Source organism: Condylostylus longicornis, unplaced genomic scaffold (genome assembly GCF_029603195.1).
Source record: "Condylostylus longicornis isolate FDR11 unplaced genomic scaffold, ASM2960319v2 ptg000040l, whole genome shotgun sequence".
Lineage (NCBI taxonomy): Eukaryota > Metazoa > Arthropoda > Insecta > Diptera > Dolichopodidae > Condylostylus > Condylostylus longicornis.
Genome location: NW_026578009.1, coordinates 6,812,827 through 6,835,461, shown reverse-complemented (window position 1 = coordinate 6,835,461; position 22,635 = coordinate 6,812,827). Strand labels below are relative to the sequence as shown.

Genomic DNA, 22,635 nt, shown 5'->3' with positions numbered 1-22,635 from the left:
CTGGCTTCAAAATTACTTAATAATATAGTTTTAAATATAGAATTTAGCAATTAGAACTTGTAAGCCAAAATTTGTACAAATATCTCGTATCATTGGAATTTTAAACTAAGAAATTATTCAAGTGAAGATATTTCTAACAATGTATTATTTGTTTAATTCATCATGAACTTAAAGTTTATGAAGAATATATAACATGTAGACTGTATCAATGGATAATTTAAGGAATTGATTAAAGTTGATTACAACCCTATAAAAGTTTGCTTACAAGCCTGGAATTAATTGTATTATAAATTGCTTTTATTTTCATTCAATTTTTTTTCAGAAGATTAAGAAGATTGTATTACTCTGCCTTTTGTAAATATCGCATACTACTATCTTAATTCAATAAACTGATATTTTTAAAAAAAAAATTTCAACTATTCAGAATAAAAATACAATTTTACATACTAATTTACAATTTTTATGTAAACTACAGAAATTAACACTGTTGATGCGATGATGAAATGACCTTCCGCATTTTTAATTTATTGTAATTAAGAATTCAACGAACAAATTTAATTATTACTAACGATTAAATGAATATATTCCGCTTTTTTGTGCTTTTATAATAACGCCAACAATGGAAACGAAAATTTTTATGTAAAATAAAACAAAATAATGTTATAATTTTTACTATATACTTTTACATTCATACACATTAATACATTATACGTATATTGTTATACTATAAATTATTTACTCTTTAATTCGGACACAGAACCCTCAAATATTTCAGAATAAATTTTATACTACTTGCATTTTTAATAAATAATTTAGTTGGCGGAAATTAACCAAGTAATTGCGCAATTCATCCGGCTACTTATAGGCACATTTTACATAATTATATCATTGTGATGAAATGAATAAAATAATAATTAAAACTCAAGAAAATAAAATTATATTTATAGATTTTAATCATTCTAATTCTGATTTTTAATGTACCTTCTGTTGATAAATATTTTTATATCAATTATGTATATACAGTTCCGATAAAAAAATTTCAAGCCATTGTAATTTTGTTATCTGAAAAGCGAAAAAAAAATTTTTGAATATTTTCTTTAAAAATTTTTAAAGTTTTAAATCATTTTTATTAGACTAGAAAATATAAAGATTATTTTTCATAAATTGCTTAATAAAAATGCAAAAATTTGAATTCGAGCCAAAGTGAAAATTGAGTTACTAGCTTCATAAGGCTAAATGGTTCGGATCGTAATAAAAATTTTGCTGGAGCTTAATATATCAACAAAGTAATCATTCTGTTGATGAATTTTCTTTAAAATCGACTCTCCTGAAATTGAAATACACTTATTCACAGGGCCACATTTCATTTAAAATAGTTTATCCAAATTTTTCTATCACACAGATATGGGTGTATGGATACATTATATCCTCCGCTCTTATTGTAATTAGGTCGACTAAATTTATGGCAATATTATTTAAATTGGGGCTAAATTCCCCAAAATTTTATAGCTGTATAGTTTTTATATAATACATATTAGTTATATACAAGTACGTAAACTAAAATTGATTTTGTTTTCAATTAACCTAGGTTTTAAAATAACAATCTTCTTTTGTTTACATAGTGTATATTTCTTATAAAATTTTCATGTAAATTTAACAATGTAAACTTTAAGAAAGATGGAATAAGTCACCGGTTATCTTGGAAATCTTGAATTAGCGTACAGTTTAAGGTCGGAACGAAGGTAATTTTTTTGATGATATCATTGCAAAATTAAAGGTTACTCTATTACAACAAAAAAAACAATTGTTACAATATAATACACAACGTTATTAAGCTTGTGATGTAAATCAAGAAAATTTAAAATTCTTAATTATTGTCAATATCAAATTAAAAAAATTATTTTTAATTTAGAACTTTGTTGAAATTTTAAAATTTATGATTTTTATCTACTTATTTTATTTTGTGCAAAACATAGAACGTGTGAATTAAAAAAAAATATTTTATATATTTTGTTAATCGTTATTCTTTGGTAATTATGTTAGTTTTTGAAGAATACAAAATAATTAATCAAGCTTGTATAGAATATTGCCTAAATATATAAAAAAAAATTAGTTCTATTGAAGATGAAAACGAAAATAATGGCAGTTCAAATGAAAATAAATACAGAATTATTCGTTTAATCTTTTATTGAACTATGGGTATTTTAGAAAATTCACTTCTAATTTGCAAAGTAGTTTTAAACTATACACTGCTTATTTTATAATTTTATAAATTATTGAAAATTCAGTTCTGCAAGGAAGCGGAGTTCGGAAATTTAATCTAGCATAAACCTAAAATTTTAATTTTTGTGACCAATTTTTTTAAAGAACACAAGTCTGTTAAAGTACTATATAAACTTTGTTTGTGAAATGTGATTATACATTTATAATATTTTTGCATATACATGAAGTCTTGTATAAACAATAGAGTCATTATGCAAAATTTCTTGTTAAATATTCCGTACAAATATCATCGCAGAAAATTAATAAAATTTAAAAATTAACAATAAAAATAAGGGAATAAACTTAAGTATTTAAATCAAAATATAGTTTTTGGTGTTTATTGAAAAAAAAAATCTTTAATATTTTAAAATTCGTTCCAAATTTTTGATTACAATTAAACATTTACATTATTAATTAAATTTTAAATTCATGAGGTCGTGATTAAATTTAAATATATATTTTATAATGTATAATTAGAATATAAAATAAATGATAATAAATATTTTTGTGATGAAAATTCTATATCTAAAAAAATATATTTTGGAAAATTCTTGTACAATAATCTTAATCTAAAATAAAAATTTATTTAATTATTAAACTTAGTGTTCTATAAATCTTAAAAGAAAAAAATTAACTATTATAACAAAATGTGTAAATAATATTTATGTATGCTTTATATTTCATTGTAATGTGTTTTTCTTAAATATTAATGTAATTATGTTCATCATTTTCATTATTACTATTAATGCTATTATTATTTGTATTATTTAAACTATCGCTGTTATTATTATTACTTGAACTACTCGAACAACTATTTTTTCTAATCAAATTTATTTCATCAAATTCTGAAGAACCTTCTTGAACACATTTTTTGGTATTATTATTTTCTTTTTCCTCAGTTAAACTATTGATATTTTGATAAACTTCATTCATTTCTTTTTTAACATCAATAATAACAGAAGTTTTTTCGTTTTCTTGAGTTTCAATAATATTTTGAGGTTGTGGATTTGTTGGTGATTTAAAACTGGTTAATAAATCTTTGGAATTTTGTTTAGTTAATTTACCATAAATAATATTTTTTTCTTGTAGAAATTTTAATTTTATTGGTGTTGGAATAGCAACGTTATGCTGATGAATTTGATGGCGATGATTTTCATTTGGCATTTCTTTGGCTTCGATGATTGTATTAAGTGAACTAGTTTGATTTTCTTGGAATACAGGTATATTTGATGGAAAAATAATATAATGTTCAGCACTATTATTTAGAACACCCATTGGACTCGTCGGTGTATTTAATGAACGAAATCCTGTCGAAAATGTTATACGGTCTTTATCGTCACATGATGTTGAAATTGGTGTTAGCACAGGTCTGGGTGGTGGTGGTATTAAATAGTTTTCTACAAGACTACCAGGTGAACCAATACGACAATTCGATGAGAAAATTTGATGTCGTAAACGGTCATCGTGATCAGAATGTGTTCCACTATCGCCAAGACTTGCACCACTACATGCACTACCAGTACTCATACGTCCCGAAGATGATGATGAAGAAACACTTTGTGTACTTAAACTACTGATTGGCCTTTGGCTTGATGATTGCGATGATCGAACAGACAATTTAGTTTCGTCTAAGTCATCATGTTGATTATGATGACTGATAGCATTTGTTTCAATTTTATGATTAGATTTACTACGTGAAAACAATTTTTTTACACGTTCGAATGGTGTTGGACGTTTCATTTTTTCTTTCATTTTCTCTTGAATCTTTTCATATTCTTCGCGTAATTTTTCAATTTGCTCTTGCTTTTCTATGAAACTTTGTTTAACATCATTTCTGTTTTTCCATTTTTCAACTAATTGTTCGACTTCTTTAATAGAAAGAACATTATTTTTAAAATCATTCATGATTTCAGCTAACTCATCATCAACATTTCCTTTATTATTTGATACATCACTATGACTTCTTTTCAATGTTCCACCACCAGATGACGATGTTGAGGATGATTTCTTTTTTTCAAAAACCATTTTAACATGTGAATCTGTAAAACTGTTACCGTTACTAGTTATATGGTCTGCACTTCTGAAAGCTGTTACTAGTTCATTAACAGGTCTGTTTGATGGTTGAGTCAAATAATCGCCATTTAAATTTATTGGAACATTGGAAGGTTGAAGCAAATATTCTGATTGACTAGATATACTGCAATTTTCTAAAACATTTGAACATTCTTGACTAAATTGATCCGCAGATCCTGAACGACTTTCGTTACCATTACAATTATTTTTATTATTTCTTTCATTTGACTGATAATATGGCGGTTCGTTGATTTTTAATTCGTTAGTAATTTCGTTGCTACTTGAATTGTTACTTAAATTAATTCTATCCAACGCTCCATCTATTTCATCAACTGTTTTGTCATCTGAATTTTCTACTTTAATATAATTTAAATTTGCAACTGCTACCGATTTCATTTCAGTTTTTTCATTTTCACTACCACTGCTCATTTCCATATATTCTAATTGAGTCTTTGTACTATTATTCGGTTTTAAAACTTTTTGATTCGATGAAAATTTCTTGTCGAAATGTTTGGGTAGGGATGAGGTTTTAATATTATAAAAATTATCGAAATTTCTGGTATCGATCACAACTTTTGATTCATTTGAAGAATCCGTGATGCCTTTGAAATAGTGGTACATTGTAGAAAATTCGTGCATTTGCTAAAATACAAAATACAAATTAAAAATCACTTACTAATAAAACGAAATAAGTCACTCTACACTTACAGAAAAACTTTTTAAACTATTTGCTAATTTTTGGAATCCTTCTTGCTCTGCAATATCCGATGGGGTCTTTCCAATATAGTTTCGAACTTCACAAGCGCTGTCACCACCGGGACATTCTAATAGTTGCATGGACAATTGTTCTAATCCGTATTTGGCTGCAAAATGTAATAAAGTAGGAAATTCCTCAGGATGCTTATCTTTCATAGCAAAAAGTTGTTTTTCTGATGGGCCGACTAACAGATGAAAATTTGGCGGCATATTTTTGTGAAAACATTTCAATAAGTGATCATCCAAGCCAGTACGATCAGTTGCACCAATTCCTAGAGAGGTACACATGAATTCAATTGGATTGTCTTGCGTTCTTAACAATAATTCCATTTCACGTAATCTACTTTCGCATTTTACTGGACGACTTCCTAGGTTTTTCCCACTTTTCTCAATCTGAACTTCTATCATTGTAGAAATTTCCATACATATTTCTGTAAAATTGAAATCGCAATAATAAAAGCGATAAAGTTTTAAACGTACATGTTTACAATTTGTTACCTGGAATATTAAATTGAATAGTAAAAGGATTTCGTTGTTTAAAATTTTTTATTTCGATCATTTCTCCTGATTTATCAATTGTTATTCGAATGTAATCATCAACTGATAAAGGTTCATTTAAGAGAGCTAAGATTTTATTTTGTCCAATTCTAACCTTTTTCGGTACAACAGTAAATGCTTCAGAAGGTGTTTTAATTGGCCCGTTTATTTCATGACATGGTGGACGATGACATAAAGCTCTTCCCAAAATATCAGTTGCAACTCCAAGTATATTACCTATAGCTGATTGATCATTTTGATAAATATAACATTTCTTCCATGTTTTATAATAAGGAAGAGCTAAAATTAAATTTTTAATTAGAAAATCAAATATATTGTATCCAAAAATTCTCATATCTAGAAAATATTTACCTGTTTTATGTATTTCTAATAATTTCTTTTCTTCAACTTCAAGCAACACTGCCAAAACTTTATCATGATTTAAAATTGATGAGAATTGTGTTATCAATTGCTGTTGTGGTAATGCTAATACCGCTGGACAAAATATTAAAATTTGTAATGCAGTAGTTTGACATTTCTTTACTAAATCTGTAGAAAAATATCCATCGTCTATTTTAAGATGCAGAAAACTGAAAATTAAATATAAAATATATTAAAAAACAATAATAGTAAATTAAAGAAAAATTATTGAAATTTTTCTTACTTGAATGGTTTTCTTCCTCTCTGTTTTGTAATTTTATCAAAACGAGCTCTTAAAAAGCTAGCCCAAGTGAAAGCACGCTCGCTATTTTTAGCTGTTAAAATTAAAATATCATCCATACTAGCACCTTCAGGACAAAAATCTGTAAAAAAAAAGAATAAAATGTAAGATATTATTAATTATTCACGCATTGTTCGAAAATTATGTAACTAAACAAATATAACTAACATGACACGTATCTACAACTACAAGCCGATTAATATTAACAAAAATTGAGGGGAATATTGTAAAATTCTCTTTTTCTGAATTTCTTACGGCATTTAAATAAACGTCACAGAATCAAAGACCAACAATTTTCAAAATATTAATTGAAAGTTATTACAAGTAGACATTTGTAATTACAACGAGTTAATGAAAACTTAAATAGATGCTGCTAAAGGTGTACTTAATTTAACAGTTCTGGAAAAATCAGAACTATTACAAGTAAAATTAATAAAATTTTAAATTTATTTATTTGTTAATTTAAATTTATTTATAATTTTTAAATTTATTTATTTAAATTTTAAGATTGCAAAATCTTATAATTTAATTTTAGTTTAAATTGCCTAGAGAAACTTCGTTTTATAAGCACGATGTTAATACTGGCAAGTACTCTAAATAAATCCAAATTTTGTAAAATCTGAAATGAAATTGGTTTTGTAAACAAAAAACAAGTCTACCCTCTTCATTTTTGTTACTCGTTCGCAAGATCAGATTTTTTTTAAATACTTTGCTAATAAATTTGCATTTTAAATAGTGACTTTTAAAAATTAAGTAATACACTGAGCAAATTTTTGAATATCACTACTTTAATAATTAAATATTATTTTTAATAATTAAATTTATTATTAAATTTTCTATATGAGTTTTTTTATACTCGTATATAATGAAAATTATTTACCCATATTTAATGTGATTTTTAACAAAATTTAATATTGAAAATTTCTTTACAATTGATTTTAAGCACTTTGCATAGGCACTTGTTTCTTTATACTCTTTAAATTTCAATATGTTTTGATGAGATAATTTAGTGAAAAATGAAACTAAGCATTTTCTTTGGTTATTCTATTTTTTTTTTTTCATTTTAATAAAATTTAATTTTAATTTTTATCCTAAAACTGTACGATACAATTAAAAACTACTTTAGATATATGAACGTGTATAAATTGAGATCAGGCTTAGAATATTAATTTTATTTTATTTTTTATTTTTGTGACTAATTCATTTAAAAACTGTGGCGTAAATGAAATTTTTGTGTCTACGACAATCATTACATTTCTGTTTTGTTTATTTTTTGTTTTTGATTCTTGAATTTTTAGTCTACAATTTGTATACCAGCATAACAAGAGTGGCGGCAGCATATTCGCATATTTTATCTTTTTATGTTGAATTTTTTTTTTCTGTGATCTGGGCTTCTTTTTTTTTAACTGTTCTGTTTTTACTCGTATACACATATGATGTATGCATGTACTCATATTCACTCCTCTAATTCTGGTTTTATTGTCATCATGATTATAAAAAGAAGATTAAGAAATAAATAAAACATAATTTACATTTTTTTTTGTTGTATTACGAAAATTGGATCATTCTATAATCGTTTGAGAAACATACAAAATCAGCGCTTTCAACCATTAAGTATATGCCCATTAAGAGGACTCGAAAATTCATTCAGGATTCGGAGTTTTTGTTACGGGAAAAGGAAATATATTTAATTGAAATGCTTTACAAATGGGCGGGGGGCAGGTGGAGGGAGGAGGGAAAGGTTAAAAGCACCAAATTTGATAATCAATTAAAAAAAATCGAAATCAAAAGACAGCATAATTTCACATTTAGCGATCTATGTGTGAGCTTTCTAAAAACTTTATCAAAGAGAAAATTAAAATGTCTTTAATGTTAAAAAGAAAATTAAAATTCCTGTGTGTTAAACCTCTCTAATCCATTTTTGACAATACACCCTTGTTGCCACAAGGTAATTAAATAATTATAGGTTTTCAATTGCTTTCTGAACGTGTTTGATGGGAAAAAATGCATTTATATTTTTTTAATTTTTATTCACTTGACAAATGCAATAAAATGAATTATACAATTTCATAAGAATAAATTCAAAGAATGCATCTTGTCAAAAAGCAAATTATTTAACATACTCGTAATGATTTCACAGTTAAAAAAATCTCTAAAAACAACTCCTTTTTGCGTTCCGGTACAAATAGGTTTGAAATTACTGTTAAAAATTTTTGACAAGTTTTAAAATGATACAATTTTTATGTTGATTAGTGCGGTAGCGTTAGCACATTTTCATTTAATAAACACCAGCTTCGCGTATAATAAAATAATAAAAAACAGACAAATATAAAATAAAAGAAAATTATACGCAAATATTAATTCAAGATTATTTTATCACATACAAAATAGCGCTTTTCTCTTTGTTTTCTAAATATTTTTTTTTATTTTTTTATAATTTCAGCTGTTGGATCTTGTTTCAAGAAGCTAATGAAAATTATACTTAAAAAAAAATTAAAATTTTTCAGTATTGTGATAATAAAAAAAAAAATTTATTTATAACGATTCAAATGACGCCTTAAAAATGAACGATCAATTGTAATTTTAAGCATGTAAAAAGCGTATATAAAAAGTGAATATAAAAATTAATCATACTATAAAACCCATAAAAACACAAAATATGCACTAAATGTAAATTTTTAAGTGTAAAATTGCAATTTCAATTTGAAATCATAGAACTTGTAGAATATGAGAAAATATTGTGAATGAAAGTAAATGAACTCAAATTGTTAAAAGAAATATCAATTTCTTCTGTATATCCTTCTGTCTATAGGATACTTAAAAAAAAGTTTACGTGAATAAGTTGATGAAATTAACTATAGATAGGGATATCTATAGTTAAATCACCGTCGTTCCTAAGGTGGAGATTTAAATTTTGTATGGGAGTTTAGATATATGTAGTAGTTTTTATGTTTTGTATATGAAATTACAATGAAATTAAACCGTTAAGTAAATTTTTAATATTATACACAAGCTTTTGTTAAAGTCTCGGAACATAATACGAATGTAAAGTTCGCATATATAAGTTCCAGAACAAACTGAGTACACTATAGAGTAATAATAAATTTGTCAAAATTTGACAGATATTTTATTGTAAACGCAAAATTATTTTTGTAATACGAGTATGTTAACAAAATGAAAGTTTATTTCAACCAATTAAGAGAGGTTTTTGTTTTTTATTAATCTTTTTAAGACAATTATCACAACTTTTTGACCGCATTTAACACAGTTTTTGTTTTTGACTTTGTTTACAAGAATTTACAATAATTTTTTTTAATTTGTGCAAATAAATGCTTTTCCGCAAATATTTTTTTTTTTTGCTCGAACTTTCCACGTTTATGCAGTTTTGTTTTGTATGTAGTTATGAAATTTTATTAAAGTATACAGATATTTTAATTGTGAGTAATTGTAAACTCAATTCGTACTTGTTACATCAGATTTAACAGTGCATTTTTTTGTAAGAATTGAAAGAATTGAATATCTTTTTAATTTTTGGTTTTTACACACATACATCATATTTGCTTTTGTAAAAATTTATTTATTTTATATGTATGTATGTATATGCAAATGTTTTCATAATTCTTTTAAAGTAGTGCCAAATTCCTAATATCACAATATTTTACACAAATGCTTTAAAGAGAAAAAAAACTATTTTGATATCAAATAAAGTTGAATGAAACCAATGGAAGAAGCACTTTTCCATATAACGAGAGAAAATACAACTTTTAAATAAAATACCAATATCATTAATATATCAATTAATATACCAAATATTTCGATATTTATTGCATACATTTAGGATGAAATTTTATGATTCCATGGCATTTAACGTTACCTTTTCGATTTCATAGAAACTTACAAAGCTTCCAGAATATATGGCACCGAAAATTCAGATTTTACTTTTTAATTATTAATTAAAAAGTGTTTGTGGTTTCGTTACAGTAAATTGTCGAAAAATAGTATGTTTAGGATTTTGAGGGGTAATAACTTTTACAGATAGTGAGATAAGTAAAAATTTTCTTCTATAGAAATAACTTCTTACTAAAAATCTATTAGTCTATAAAATTTCATCTTTCAATTTCGAAGTGTGTACAAATTTTATAACAAACACACGCCTGACAGACGTAGGGCCCGTACGTCTATAAAATTTCATCTTTCTATTTCGAAGTGTGTATAAATTTCATTTTATTTCTACTTTTTTTATAACAAACACACGCCTGACACGCCCGTACGTCTGTCAGGCTCGTACGTCTGTCAGGCGTATTTGTTATAGAATTTGTCACAGAGTCAAACTAATAATGAAAACACGTAATGGCTTTGTGAAGTATAATTATACATTGAGACGTGTAACGGACTATAAACCAATCAATAACCTTACAATTGAAATTGTGCGATAGGATTAGTGTGCGCCTTAAAGTGAAAAATTGACAGATCTTGGAATTATATATGTAAGTTCCTATTAAAGGAAGCCTATAATTGTCAAAATTAAAATAAGGAATTTGTTTAATTTCCTTTTTTTTGACAAAATGTCAGAATGTCTTGAAAGTAAAAATGTTATGAAAACATTTTAATTATTTTTATGCCTTAAACAAAGAAATTTACCAATAATTTCTTTTATTTTTTTTTTATTTTTCAATTGAATTCATTATTTTTTTTTTAATTTTAATGTTTTCTCAATAAATCTAAATGTAAATTAAAAAATAAATTTTTTTTCTAAAATAGGAATAAAAATTTGTAATAAAAATATAGAAATATACAATAAATTCTGACATGCGAGTGTTTTAATAAGAATAAAGTAAAATAACAAGCCAATTTTAAAATTAATTTTTTAAACAAAAAATGAATGATGCACGCATAAAAAATGGCAATAATTTTGTTCCTTTTTTTGTTTTTGCAAATGCAATTCCTACATTTTATTGTTTACACTTTTAGATTTTTTACATCTTTCTAAACAATAAATTAATAGAATCTAAGCTTTAAAAATTAATTTTTATTACACGTTGTTTTTAAAATTTCATATTTCCTCCCTTAAATATAAATTTTTTTGTTTAAATAGAATGAGCAGCATTTTGAGAATTCAACTTTTTTTTTTTTTAAAAAAATACATAAGGCGGCTGCTACTGTAAAAATTGATTCAATATTAAAATTTATAGTTCTTCGATATCTTCATTTTATGTTCTCATTCCAAACTAATTATTGAGAATATTTTAAAAAATTACTCTCCGTTTGTAATGTATACGAAATAAAAAAAATTTTGTGATCTTTAAATAACCTAGGTGTCGCATTGAATCAAATTCTAGGAGATTCATCCTTAAGAAACAGAGCACATTTTGTATAAACTTAATTTGTTTGAAAGCAACTTAGATAATATAAGTTTCAATTTTGTAAAAATAACTGACATTCGTTTTTTGTTAATCTTTAATCGTTTTCTGTTATCATTAAAATTAAAAATTATGTTAAGAAAGACAAGTTTTCAATACAACAGCAGGTAATGAAATGAATTTAAAAGTCGAAAAATTAATGAATTTGAAACTGAAGGAGCATGGTTGAAATCAAGTATTTTATCTAAACTTTTATTGAAACAACATTCTGCTTTAGACCATATTTTCGAATTAATTGAGCGAACCTTGTAATAAAATATTATCGTAATAAAAGACGCCGAATAAATTAATATTAAAATTTTTACAGAGTCTTATACATAATACAACTCCTATTTTCTAAAAATTCTTATTGCCAATTTAATCAACTATTACCGATAAAAGATCTTTTAGCTAAAGCTCAATTAAACTTAAAACAAAAATATAAAATAAATAATCTCAATAACAGTTCTCTCTTCTCTTTTCTCATTTAAAAATCTCTTACTTTACATATGCTACTTTGTTCTTATAGTTGACTTGTTCAACTATATTTAATTTACTTTTACTTCTTTGTATAAATATAAGTTTTGTTTTTATTATTATTCTGACAATTTCCGTTTCAAAATAAAAAAATAAAAAACAAAAAACTAAAAGAAAGAAACACGAAGGAAAATCATTTTTTCTCCCTCAATAGAAAAATCTAAAAATACAAAAAAAAAAATTTTTATTTTTTAATTTCTCGTTTTTTTATTTTTATTTTCTATATTTTAATTTACGATGATTTTAAATGCAGTACTAATGCATTTATATTGAAATCTTACAGTATGTATGTACATGCACATATGTATATATGTATGTATGTATTGAATATTGACATGATATTGTTCATTTTTAGTACAAAAATATCAACAATGCATTCTTGGAATTGTTTAAATTATTTCGAATCCAATATGGAAATTTAAATGTAAATAATTAAATTTTTTTTTAAAATAAAAAAAATAACATTAGTTTGTTCCTGAACTAAAAGAAAACAATGGAATATTTATGGAAATATTGTATGTTTTTCAAAATAAAACTATAGTTTTCAATAATTTTTTAAAAAAATACTAAAGTACAGGGTTTTGTACTCAAAACACTGTTTACACAACAGATCCACTGCTCCCAAGATTAATTATTTCTTTTTTTCGATTTACTAAATTTCATTTAATTATTAAAATAAATCGCCACATTCACTTGTTTTTAAAAATCATAAAAAATAAAAGCACTTGTCTAATGTTATCTTAAATGTCAGGAATAAATAAGAGTTTTTAAAACTTGCAATATACGAAACATATTTTGAATGTTTTACTGCTAACGAAATAACTTCAATTTAAAGAAAATTCTAAATTACATAAGAACAAGAAGGCTAAAGCCCAATGAGAATCATCATGGTTCTTTTAACAATTAAACATTGCCGTCTCAAGAAACGAAACGCCTTCGGCACCTTTCTATCAGAATGCTGAAGGGATCTCGCTTAACCTTTTGGGAAAATTTGCAGCTTTAATACACAAATGAAAAAGTTTTTCGATACGCGACATTTTCGCTTACTAAAATGTATATCATCGCGAGATTTTAAAACACTGCTTTAAGATAATTGTCTTATATTCAGTGCGATATTTATTGAAAATTAAACAAGAAATTCACATTTTCCACTTAACTATTATTCGATTTTTAAGGTGCTACAAAATGAACACAGATCAGGTATATTTGTTAAATTATCATTGCAGTAAAATAAACAATAATAATAGCAGGTTGATCAAAGCAAATTGCCCTAGAAGAGGAAGGAAAATTCTATAGCAATTAACACAAAAGATTAAAAATTAACTATGTAAGTTTTTCATTTAGAATTTTAATTAATTTATAGTAGCCTTGAAAATAATATAAAATTTCTCCAATTACTCGCTACTAATCACAATTATATTAATTTCAATAACAAAATATAAAACATTTGTTTTGTGTTTAGTTGTGAGTTAGACGAAATTCGGGATATTCAATTATCCATATAGTAAAAACGTGGCTCTTCATATATTTGGAATAATTTATAGCAAATTTTTTTTTTTGGTAATTTGATCGCAGTTCTTCGAATGAAGGACATTTTTTAATTTTTTTCTGCATTTTATCTAAATTTTTTTGCTGTGTTTAATGCTTCCATTTCAATTTTAAACACAAATTAGACACATGTTTCTCTTCAAAATTTTAATTTTTTTTTTTAGTTTATGTGTCGAATATAAATCATTTGTTTAAAAAAATATGTGTAGTTTTTTTTTTATTATAAAACCATTATACCCAAAATTTCGTATACCCAACTTGTTTATGGCTATGTATTTGTATAACAGTAAGAATAAAATCCATAACTCACACAAATGCATACAAAACAATCTAAAAATAAAAATAAAAGTATATTTCTATTTTTATAATTTTTTAATTTTTAAATAAAAGCATATTAAATGCCATTTGAAAAACAAAAATATTTATGTATTTTTAAAGGTGCGTTATTGAAATGTTAACCAAAAAAAATTTTAGAAATTTATTTCGAATAAATGAAATTTATATAAAGGAGATCAATTTAAAAAATCCCAATAATCCTGAGAACGAAAATGAAAAAATTTTAAAAACGAAATAGCTACTTATATACTCTACAATAAAACTCTAAATTATGAAAATTAAAATACCGTGGGAGTTCTCACGTTCGTAATGTTTTGAGAGGGATTAATAAAAAAATAAGTATATTTAAAATATTCAGGATGCGTCTTTTAAAGTGTCTATAACTTGAGTATATGCTAAATTTTTATATTATGAAACTCATTTTCTTGTTATATAAAATTATTGTGATTTAATTGTAAAAACAGTGACGGTTCATTTAATTTACTGCTTAAGACACTTCTATTGAAATATTTAAAAATAATTTACATTACGACATTTAGATTAAGAATTGTGAATTAAGAGACGAATATGATCAGTGTCTTGGCCATTTAAGAAATTGGCCATATTCTCGAATTTGTATATCTACAACCACATGAGTTTGCTCCCCCAGTCTTTGAAAAAATTACAGAATATACTACTTATGAATACGAAAAGAGAGAGGGTGCTGCAAATCCATTTCAAAAATTTATTTCTAACGTAAATTCAGTCGTTTACTAAAGGAATAAGTTTATACCATTAAAAAGAAATAAAAATTCACCCAAACTATAACGAATATGGTCATATGTATAGTGTACCGCGCCAGATTTAACATACGTTATGAGCTAGTAAAATTAACTGGAAAAAACAAACATTTTTTTAGAAATGTTTCTAAAAAATTCCATAATTATAAATTATCTCTGATAGCTTTAATGAGTTTAAAAATTTGAAATTTTAAAGATTGCATAAAACGTGGCCATTCCGTCCTTTTAGAACACCTCTATCCACTTTTAAGTTTTACAATTTAAAAATTTAGTTATATTTTATGTAGATTAGTGTTAGAAAAGTCCCGGCATGGAATATAATTAAATAACTGAATTGAAAAAGTTAATTATAATGGTAACTTTAAAGATATCACAAAGTGTAATAACTACTGCAAGATTAAAAACTTATTAAAATTAACAGTTCAAAGCCTGTTTAACTTACATATGTAAATACAAACAAATCTGTGGAGTAAATAAAGAAATTTGGTTGGGTTTTAATCAAAAATCTCAATACACATGATGCACTGTAAAAAAAAAAAAACTTACATTATTTTAAAAATTTTAAGCCCGATTATTTAAAAAAGTGTCCAACCCTGCTCTTCAGTAAAAAGATCATTTTTCACTATTAAATTTATTATTTAAAATAAGACTTTAATAGAATTGAAAAGCATATAACTTTAGTTAATGAAGGTAAAAACCAAATATTTTATGGAGAAAGTATCCTTTTTGAATATAAAAATTATATTAAGATTTAAAATACGTAGAGGCAGAAAAAAAAAATAAAAAAAAAAAAACAAAAAGAAAACATTGTCCAACTTGAAGAACTGAATGAGACTTGAATAACAATTTTTCACTTAAGTAAATTTAAAAAAAAAAAAAATAAGTAAAAAAAAAAAACAAATCGTTAAAATTCATTTCAAAAGTGACAAAATCTCGTCAAACAAAAAATGCCGCCAAATATAAAAGAAAACTATGAAAAAATAAAAAACGGTAAAAGAACTTACACTTTAGTTAAGAGGTTTTCAATTATATATAAGGAAGAAGAAAGTAAACCGATGTAATTTTTTAAAATAATTTTTTTAGTTGCAATCACAAAACTCTATAAAATCTTCATTATAATACTTATGATTGAGAAAAAAAGCCAAACCGGAAATACTTTAGAAAATCAGCCAGTTTTTGTTCTTTTTCTCATAATTTCTTTAATTTTAAAGATAAAGTTTTTTTTATAAAATTTGAAAATTTTTAAATACTCAATAAAATAATTTATGGAAATTTAAGAAAATGTAAACGGATTTATTACAAACTGTTTTATTCAGCAATTAAAATTTTATTGCTGACTTAGTCAAGTTGACATTTTTTATTGTAGGTATCCTCTAAATCGAATACATCTGAAAATTTCGAAGAATTTGTTTTATGTTAATCAAATTTATAGCAATACCTTACAATTCAGCTCATGAGATATTAATTGCTGAATTGTTTATTAATACAGTATTATTGCAATTTTTAAGTCAGGATTAATTATTAAGGTTTTTAATAGATCCCTTCATGAGTCCGAATTAAATTTAGGCTTATTAATCTTAAAACAATAAGTTTTATCTCGTAAACGTGATTTTCTTTCCACCAAAAATTATTAATTAATATTTTGACAAATTTTATTAATTTAAACATATACTTTGACGTTGTCTAAAAATAACCCTATTATGTTTTAATCAAGTTATTTGAAAACTTGCCTATTATAGGCCAGTTTTCAAATAGGTTTCGAGACCTATTATTTTTCAAAATTTAGGTGAATTATTTTTTTAATTTTTGTCTTGTGTAGGGCTGTAATATGTAGGTATATACAAGAATTATATCGTTTAAAAATTAAGTCATTATGTCAATACGTCAAAATTTTGCGTCAGTGCAAGAAATGAATTTATAAAACGCTTACCAAAACAGAAGACATCATCCATTTTGAAAACAATATATTTTTTTTTCATAAAATTAGAAAATTTTTAAAATTTATAATTTTCATTTAATTTTTCATTAAAATATATTATTCAATTATTCAAATAGCAAAACTTATTTTATGCTAAATGGTTTGTTTTTTCAATTATAATTTTTTTATTTTTAAATTTCACTTTCATAATTTTCTCTAATTTCATTTCCTTTTTCTGATATCCTTTTTATAATCAATAATTGTTTAAGTTTAAGACACTTTGATTTTTAATATTAATAATTAAAATTAAAAATTTTTATATTTTGTTTTTTTTTTTTTATTTCCTCTCTCTAATATCTTTTTGTATATTATAAAATAATCAAATGTTAATCTTAATCTAACCAGTTAAATTGCAATAATCAAACTGAATTCAAGAAATATAATTTTTTTTTTTTTGAATTTCATCTCTCCCTCTAGACTTTTGAATAAAAAGAAAGAAAAAAAAAAGAATTAAAACAACGGAAAAGAAAATCATAAAAAACACATCAACACATATGTACATATAATTATATAAAATAAATAAATAAAATAAATAAAAGTATGAAATGACAAAATATATAAGAAAAATTGCAAGAAAATAAAATTTTATTTTATTCTATTTATTTTTAATATTTATTTTCTTCATTAAGTATGCAAACATTGAACTTGATATCTACCATTTTTTTTTTATCTGACAACGCGATATATTCAAATAGCGCAATAATATTCGCGCATATGGTACAAAAAAAAAAACAAAATAACAAATTTGAAATAAAGAAAATAAAAATGAAGAAATAAACACTATCAGAAGAACATAACCTTTAAGAAAACAAAAAAAAAAAAAGGTACCCAACATTTAAGCATACAAAACGCACATGCTATGTATCAACCCCAAAGTATTATAAAAAAAATATTATTTTATATAAATTTTCATCTTTAATAGAAGAAGAGGACCACATAACTTTTACATTATGTCTGCACATGCCATTTTTGCTTTTTAATTTACGGAATGTTTCTGAAACTGTTAAAAAATCGTATAGATGTCACTGTTGTAAAATTTTATGCATTTTAAGAAGAAAAATACAAAACTTTCAAACTCGAATTGTGTTGTTTCAATTTTTGATAAAAATATTATGCCATACAAAAGCACCAAATTATTATTGAATTTTTAGAATTAAAGCTGAAACGCAATGATTTCGTAAACTATCTAATCTTTGGAGTCATACACGAGTTAGAACTACTTCAACAATTTCACTGTGGTCCTCTGATATTCGACATGTATAGCAAAAAATACAATGAAGTCGACTATTGGTGTTGATATATGAAGCAAATATATATGATTTTCCATTACCGTTACTATTTATAAATGTTAAAAATATATGAATAAATGTTAAAAATATATGAATGTACTTGATCGATTTCAATTTGATTAAAGCTAGCTGAAATACTATGTACATATATGCTATTTACTTGAACAGTTTAATCCAAACACATTTAGTACATATAGTATTGAATATGATGAAGGATGATTGCTGAAAAACACAGAGAGCTTTATTGCTGTGGTTCCATGATGTTATCCATGTAGCAAATTTCACATTATAATTAATTGCGATTAAAATATTGTTCTATTAAAAATCTTATAACCTTAATTTTTACCCGAACTATTTCCATGCCATAAAAAACGGCATATGAAAACGCTATGTTAGAAATTCATAATTTAAAGGAAGCAACAATAAAAGTAATAAGTAAAAATGTCAATGAACACAAAAGGTTTGAAAAAACCAAACTACGTACATAAATATAACACAATAAAATGTGACATACACAAACTTCTAAAGTCCAAAGATATGTTTCAAAACAAAAGAACAACAAAAAAATAAATAAAAAAAAAAGGCATAAAAATTAAGAAATTAGCAAAAATAAACAACCTAAAATGTAATATTAAAACTAAAAATAGCGGTCAGAATAACCAACATTAGCATAATGTACATAAAATATGCATAAATATCAACACATACATAATACACAAAACTGCTGAAACGATTGTATACATTATGTATGTAATGTATGTATTAAATAAAAACACATACATATTTGCATTTGTAAACACAAATGCCAAAGTCAAAATAACAATATTTTCTGTTATCAACTTCAATATTTAACACTGCACACATAATCTGACAATCATTTACTATGACTATACGTAAAATATTTTGATCGATTGATTGATCACAGTAAAAATCAACTTATGCCCATTAGAATAGTATAAGACCATAAAATCTATATACATAAGCACCATTTTCCTTTTACAAATTGTATTCGGATATGATATTGTTGCGTTGCATGGAAAAATAAAAGGAAAACAATTCAAACATAAAGAAGAAGGGAAAAAAAGGCAATACGACGTGACAAACTGTACAAATTCGATTGCATACTATACAAATAAGTTCGTACTACCGTGCACATTTATACTCACATAATAAAAAATTTGTGTGTATTCAAGAAGAAAAAAAAAATTTTTTATTTTCTTACGATAATTTATAACCGTTTTTATATTCCTTTATATGTAGAAATTTTATTTTGCGCAAATATTTTTGTCAAATCGATCTTCAAAGGGACCAAAAAAAAAATTTTTTTTTTTTTGTATATACAATAACCCATTAAATTCTAAAATAAGTATAATATAAGTTCCTAAATTCAAGAATATAAGCAAATTGATTTATAAATCACACCACACCGGCACTAAATTATGGAACGAATAGTAAAAATTCAATTAATTCTATTGTAATAGGAGATTTTTTTGGTGACAACTTTTTAAATTTAACAAAAAAGAAACGGAGAAATATTACAATTCTGTATGTAAATTTTACTGAAATCGATGAACTTTTTGTTGCCATTAACTTTTAAAAATATTTTTGTGTAAATATCGGTAGCAATTTTGCGATTGAGGTGTTCCATTCGAAACATACAATTTCGGACCATCTTCTCATATATTTCGACCAAAATATCTTCAATTTGATATTATTTTTTAAAATTGCAATCATTTCCTGATGGTCGGTATAAACAAAAAATTTCACATAAGCCCAGGTGCAAGAATGTGGAACCGTGAAGTTAACAAAATTAATATTTTCAAAACATGAAATCAATTGCTCATTGAACGTATTCTTAATTAACAAATAAATATTGTAACTTAACAAGTAAATAGTTCCAAAAAGTTTCTCGGGCATCAATCTTTATATTATATTTATCTAGGTTTGATGATAAAAAAAACTAAGCTGGTTTTACCTTGTCACCTGTAAAATATTATGTATACGTGAAATGTGGGAAATTATTTGTGGAAAAATCAAACAATAAAAAAATCACCCTTTATCTTCATAAATTTGTGTACAAATATTTAACATAAATTAAAGCTCTTTAAAGAAGGTGGCAATTATTAACTACGTACATACATATTATTTATTAGATTATCACAAAAAATATTATCCTTTTAAAAGACAAAAGATTACTAGGTGGTCAGAGACATTTAAATTTTTTATTTTTTTAACTATTTCAGATATATTTATTTATTTTAACTTGGCGTTTGATTATATTTACAATATAAATTTGTACATGGCATATAAATAATTCAGGATTAATGGTAAATTTTTGTTAGCGCCAATTTAGCACATTTAAAGTATCACATCTAAATGTACATGTACCTTTTTATAAGTTTGGAGACTCACAAATAAATTTTAATTTTAAACGAATTCGACATTAAAAAGAGTGATCAAAAAATTTGGTACTGGTACGGAGTTCCTTAAATACGCGATTCACCGAAATTTTTATTTTGCCGACATTACTCTTTAAACATTTTTTCTGTTTATTTTTGTTCACCGTAAAATCTAAATCTTTAATTGTAAAGGAATTTAAAAAAAATATATGTAAGTATATGTTATGAAATTTCTCAAAATTTTGTCTAGTTCGAGCTTTGCAAGGAAGTAACTATATAAATTTTAACAACATTTTCTTTTATATTCAAACACTTTGTTTCGAAAATTCATCCAATTTTTACAATACAATTTCACAATTAATTAAAGTTAGTAGTACTAAATAATCTTTTACAGAATTGTCTAGAAAAACAAAACGTGATTTCCGATCAAAATAAATAGAATTGAGGAAAAAAACAATAAAAACAAAAGCAATTCTTCCAGTTATTTTTACAAAATAGGAAAACCTTAATTATGCAATATTCAAAGAGGTATTCAGCTCCAAAAGTGTATATAAACAGTTTTTTTTTACAAACCTACTTTAACAATATGGGGTTAAAAATTCAGGCTTAAAAGAAAAAATAAAATAAATTGCGGAAGTTTTTGTATTCTTTTTGAATTTTTGATAAATCGCGTATAGCACGCGAGTATTTACTTCAAAAAAAATATTTTTTTTTATAATTTACGAGTACTTGCATCTATAATGAATACTTGCAATAACCACACTTATACATATACACATGTATTTTTAAATAGTTTATCTTATATTTTATTAAAATTTTTATTTAAAATTAATTTAGTTTCAGGGCAGTAAATTCCGATTTCTCAAATTTATCTTATTTTACCTAATAAACCGAAATCAATGTATAATTTATTAAAACGTCCTGGGTCTAATAACTGGAATATTGCCGAATTACTAGCTCGAAATTAATTTCAATTTTGAATTAGACTTGTACTTACAGAAATTTTATTGATGCAGATTCTGAAATACAGAGAATGATGCAGTGCTTAAACTTGAAAACTAAAATTGTATCGAAATATTTATGAATAGGTGCTTCAATTCATCTCCACTTTCTTTGAGGAAACAAGGGAAACAGTAAACTCTTTTTCTATGGGAGTTATTATAATTGACGAAATTGGTAATAATGCTAGCCAGTATTGAGACCTGCTCACAATCCAAAACATACATCGAATTTTCTATATTAATGAAATAAAATAACTTTTATATTTGTAATACGAAAGGAACTGTATTAGATAGAGCGTAAAATAATTAATATACAATCGTCCTTATTATTTTACATACAAATATTTTTTCTACAACATTGCAACAGGCACATAAATTTTTGTATTCATTTATATGTGTGTGATGTGTGTATACATACATTTACTTCTTTTCAATAAAATCATAACTATAAGGATATTGATCTCTCCTGGTGTCCATAACATTGTATTCATTTATAAAAATCTTATGTTACAAAAAAGATTTTCTAAAAATTTCTCATATAGGTACTTGTTATTCTTGAAGTCCCTTAAAAATTTTTTGAATATAATTTAAATAAATTTTTTAACATTAAATATTCTGTACAGGTTCTTTTCTGTATATGTACGATCAAATTAAAAATTATAAATTTTATGTAATGTTAATTATGTTGGAACTTGGAAATACCACACAAAAGAGAATTTTTTTATTAAATATTTATGCATTGGCATAAGTAATAAAAAATAGAATAATTTTAAAAGTTGCCAATAAAATTATAATAAAAAATTATAATAATGATAATAAAAATAAAAAATCAGGGTTAAAAAATATTTAGATTTCTCGATTAGAATAATATAAGATGAATTAAACATAAGATTTAATCAAGATTTTGTAGAGAAAGAACAACTTGAATTTTAATATTCTTAATAATTTTAACATTTTAATGAAAAATGTTTGTTACTGTTCTGTACGATTGCACACATATGTACTTACATATTATTTTAC

General features: G+C 24.4%; 1 protein-coding gene across 6 annotated transcripts in view; it reads right to left on the bottom strand.

The window, feature by feature from the left end:
- Positions 1–2,706: 2,706 nt before the first annotated feature.
- LOC129609488 (putative uncharacterized protein DDB_G0293878) overlaps positions 2,707–22,635 on the bottom strand; it is a 49,484-nt gene continuing 29,555 nt past the window's right edge. For 5 of the 6 annotated variants that reach the window (XM_055521408.1, XM_055521410.1, XM_055521406.1 and 2 more), the window contains 5 exons: positions 6,293–6,431; positions 6,001–6,218; positions 5,590–5,928; positions 5,044–5,522; positions 2,707–4,977 (listed from right to left, as the gene is read on the bottom strand). In XM_055521408.1, the coding sequence (XP_055377383.1) occupies positions 2,962–4,977; positions 5,044–5,522; positions 5,590–5,928; positions 6,001–6,218; positions 6,293–6,431 (3,191 nt within the window). In that variant the 3' untranslated portion in view covers positions 2,707–2,961. Of the gene's footprint in view, positions 4,978–5,043; positions 5,523–5,589; positions 5,929–6,000; positions 6,219–6,292; positions 6,432–16,878; positions 17,028–22,635 lie in introns of those variants that run through there. The other variant, XM_055521411.1, reaches the window with a different exon arrangement.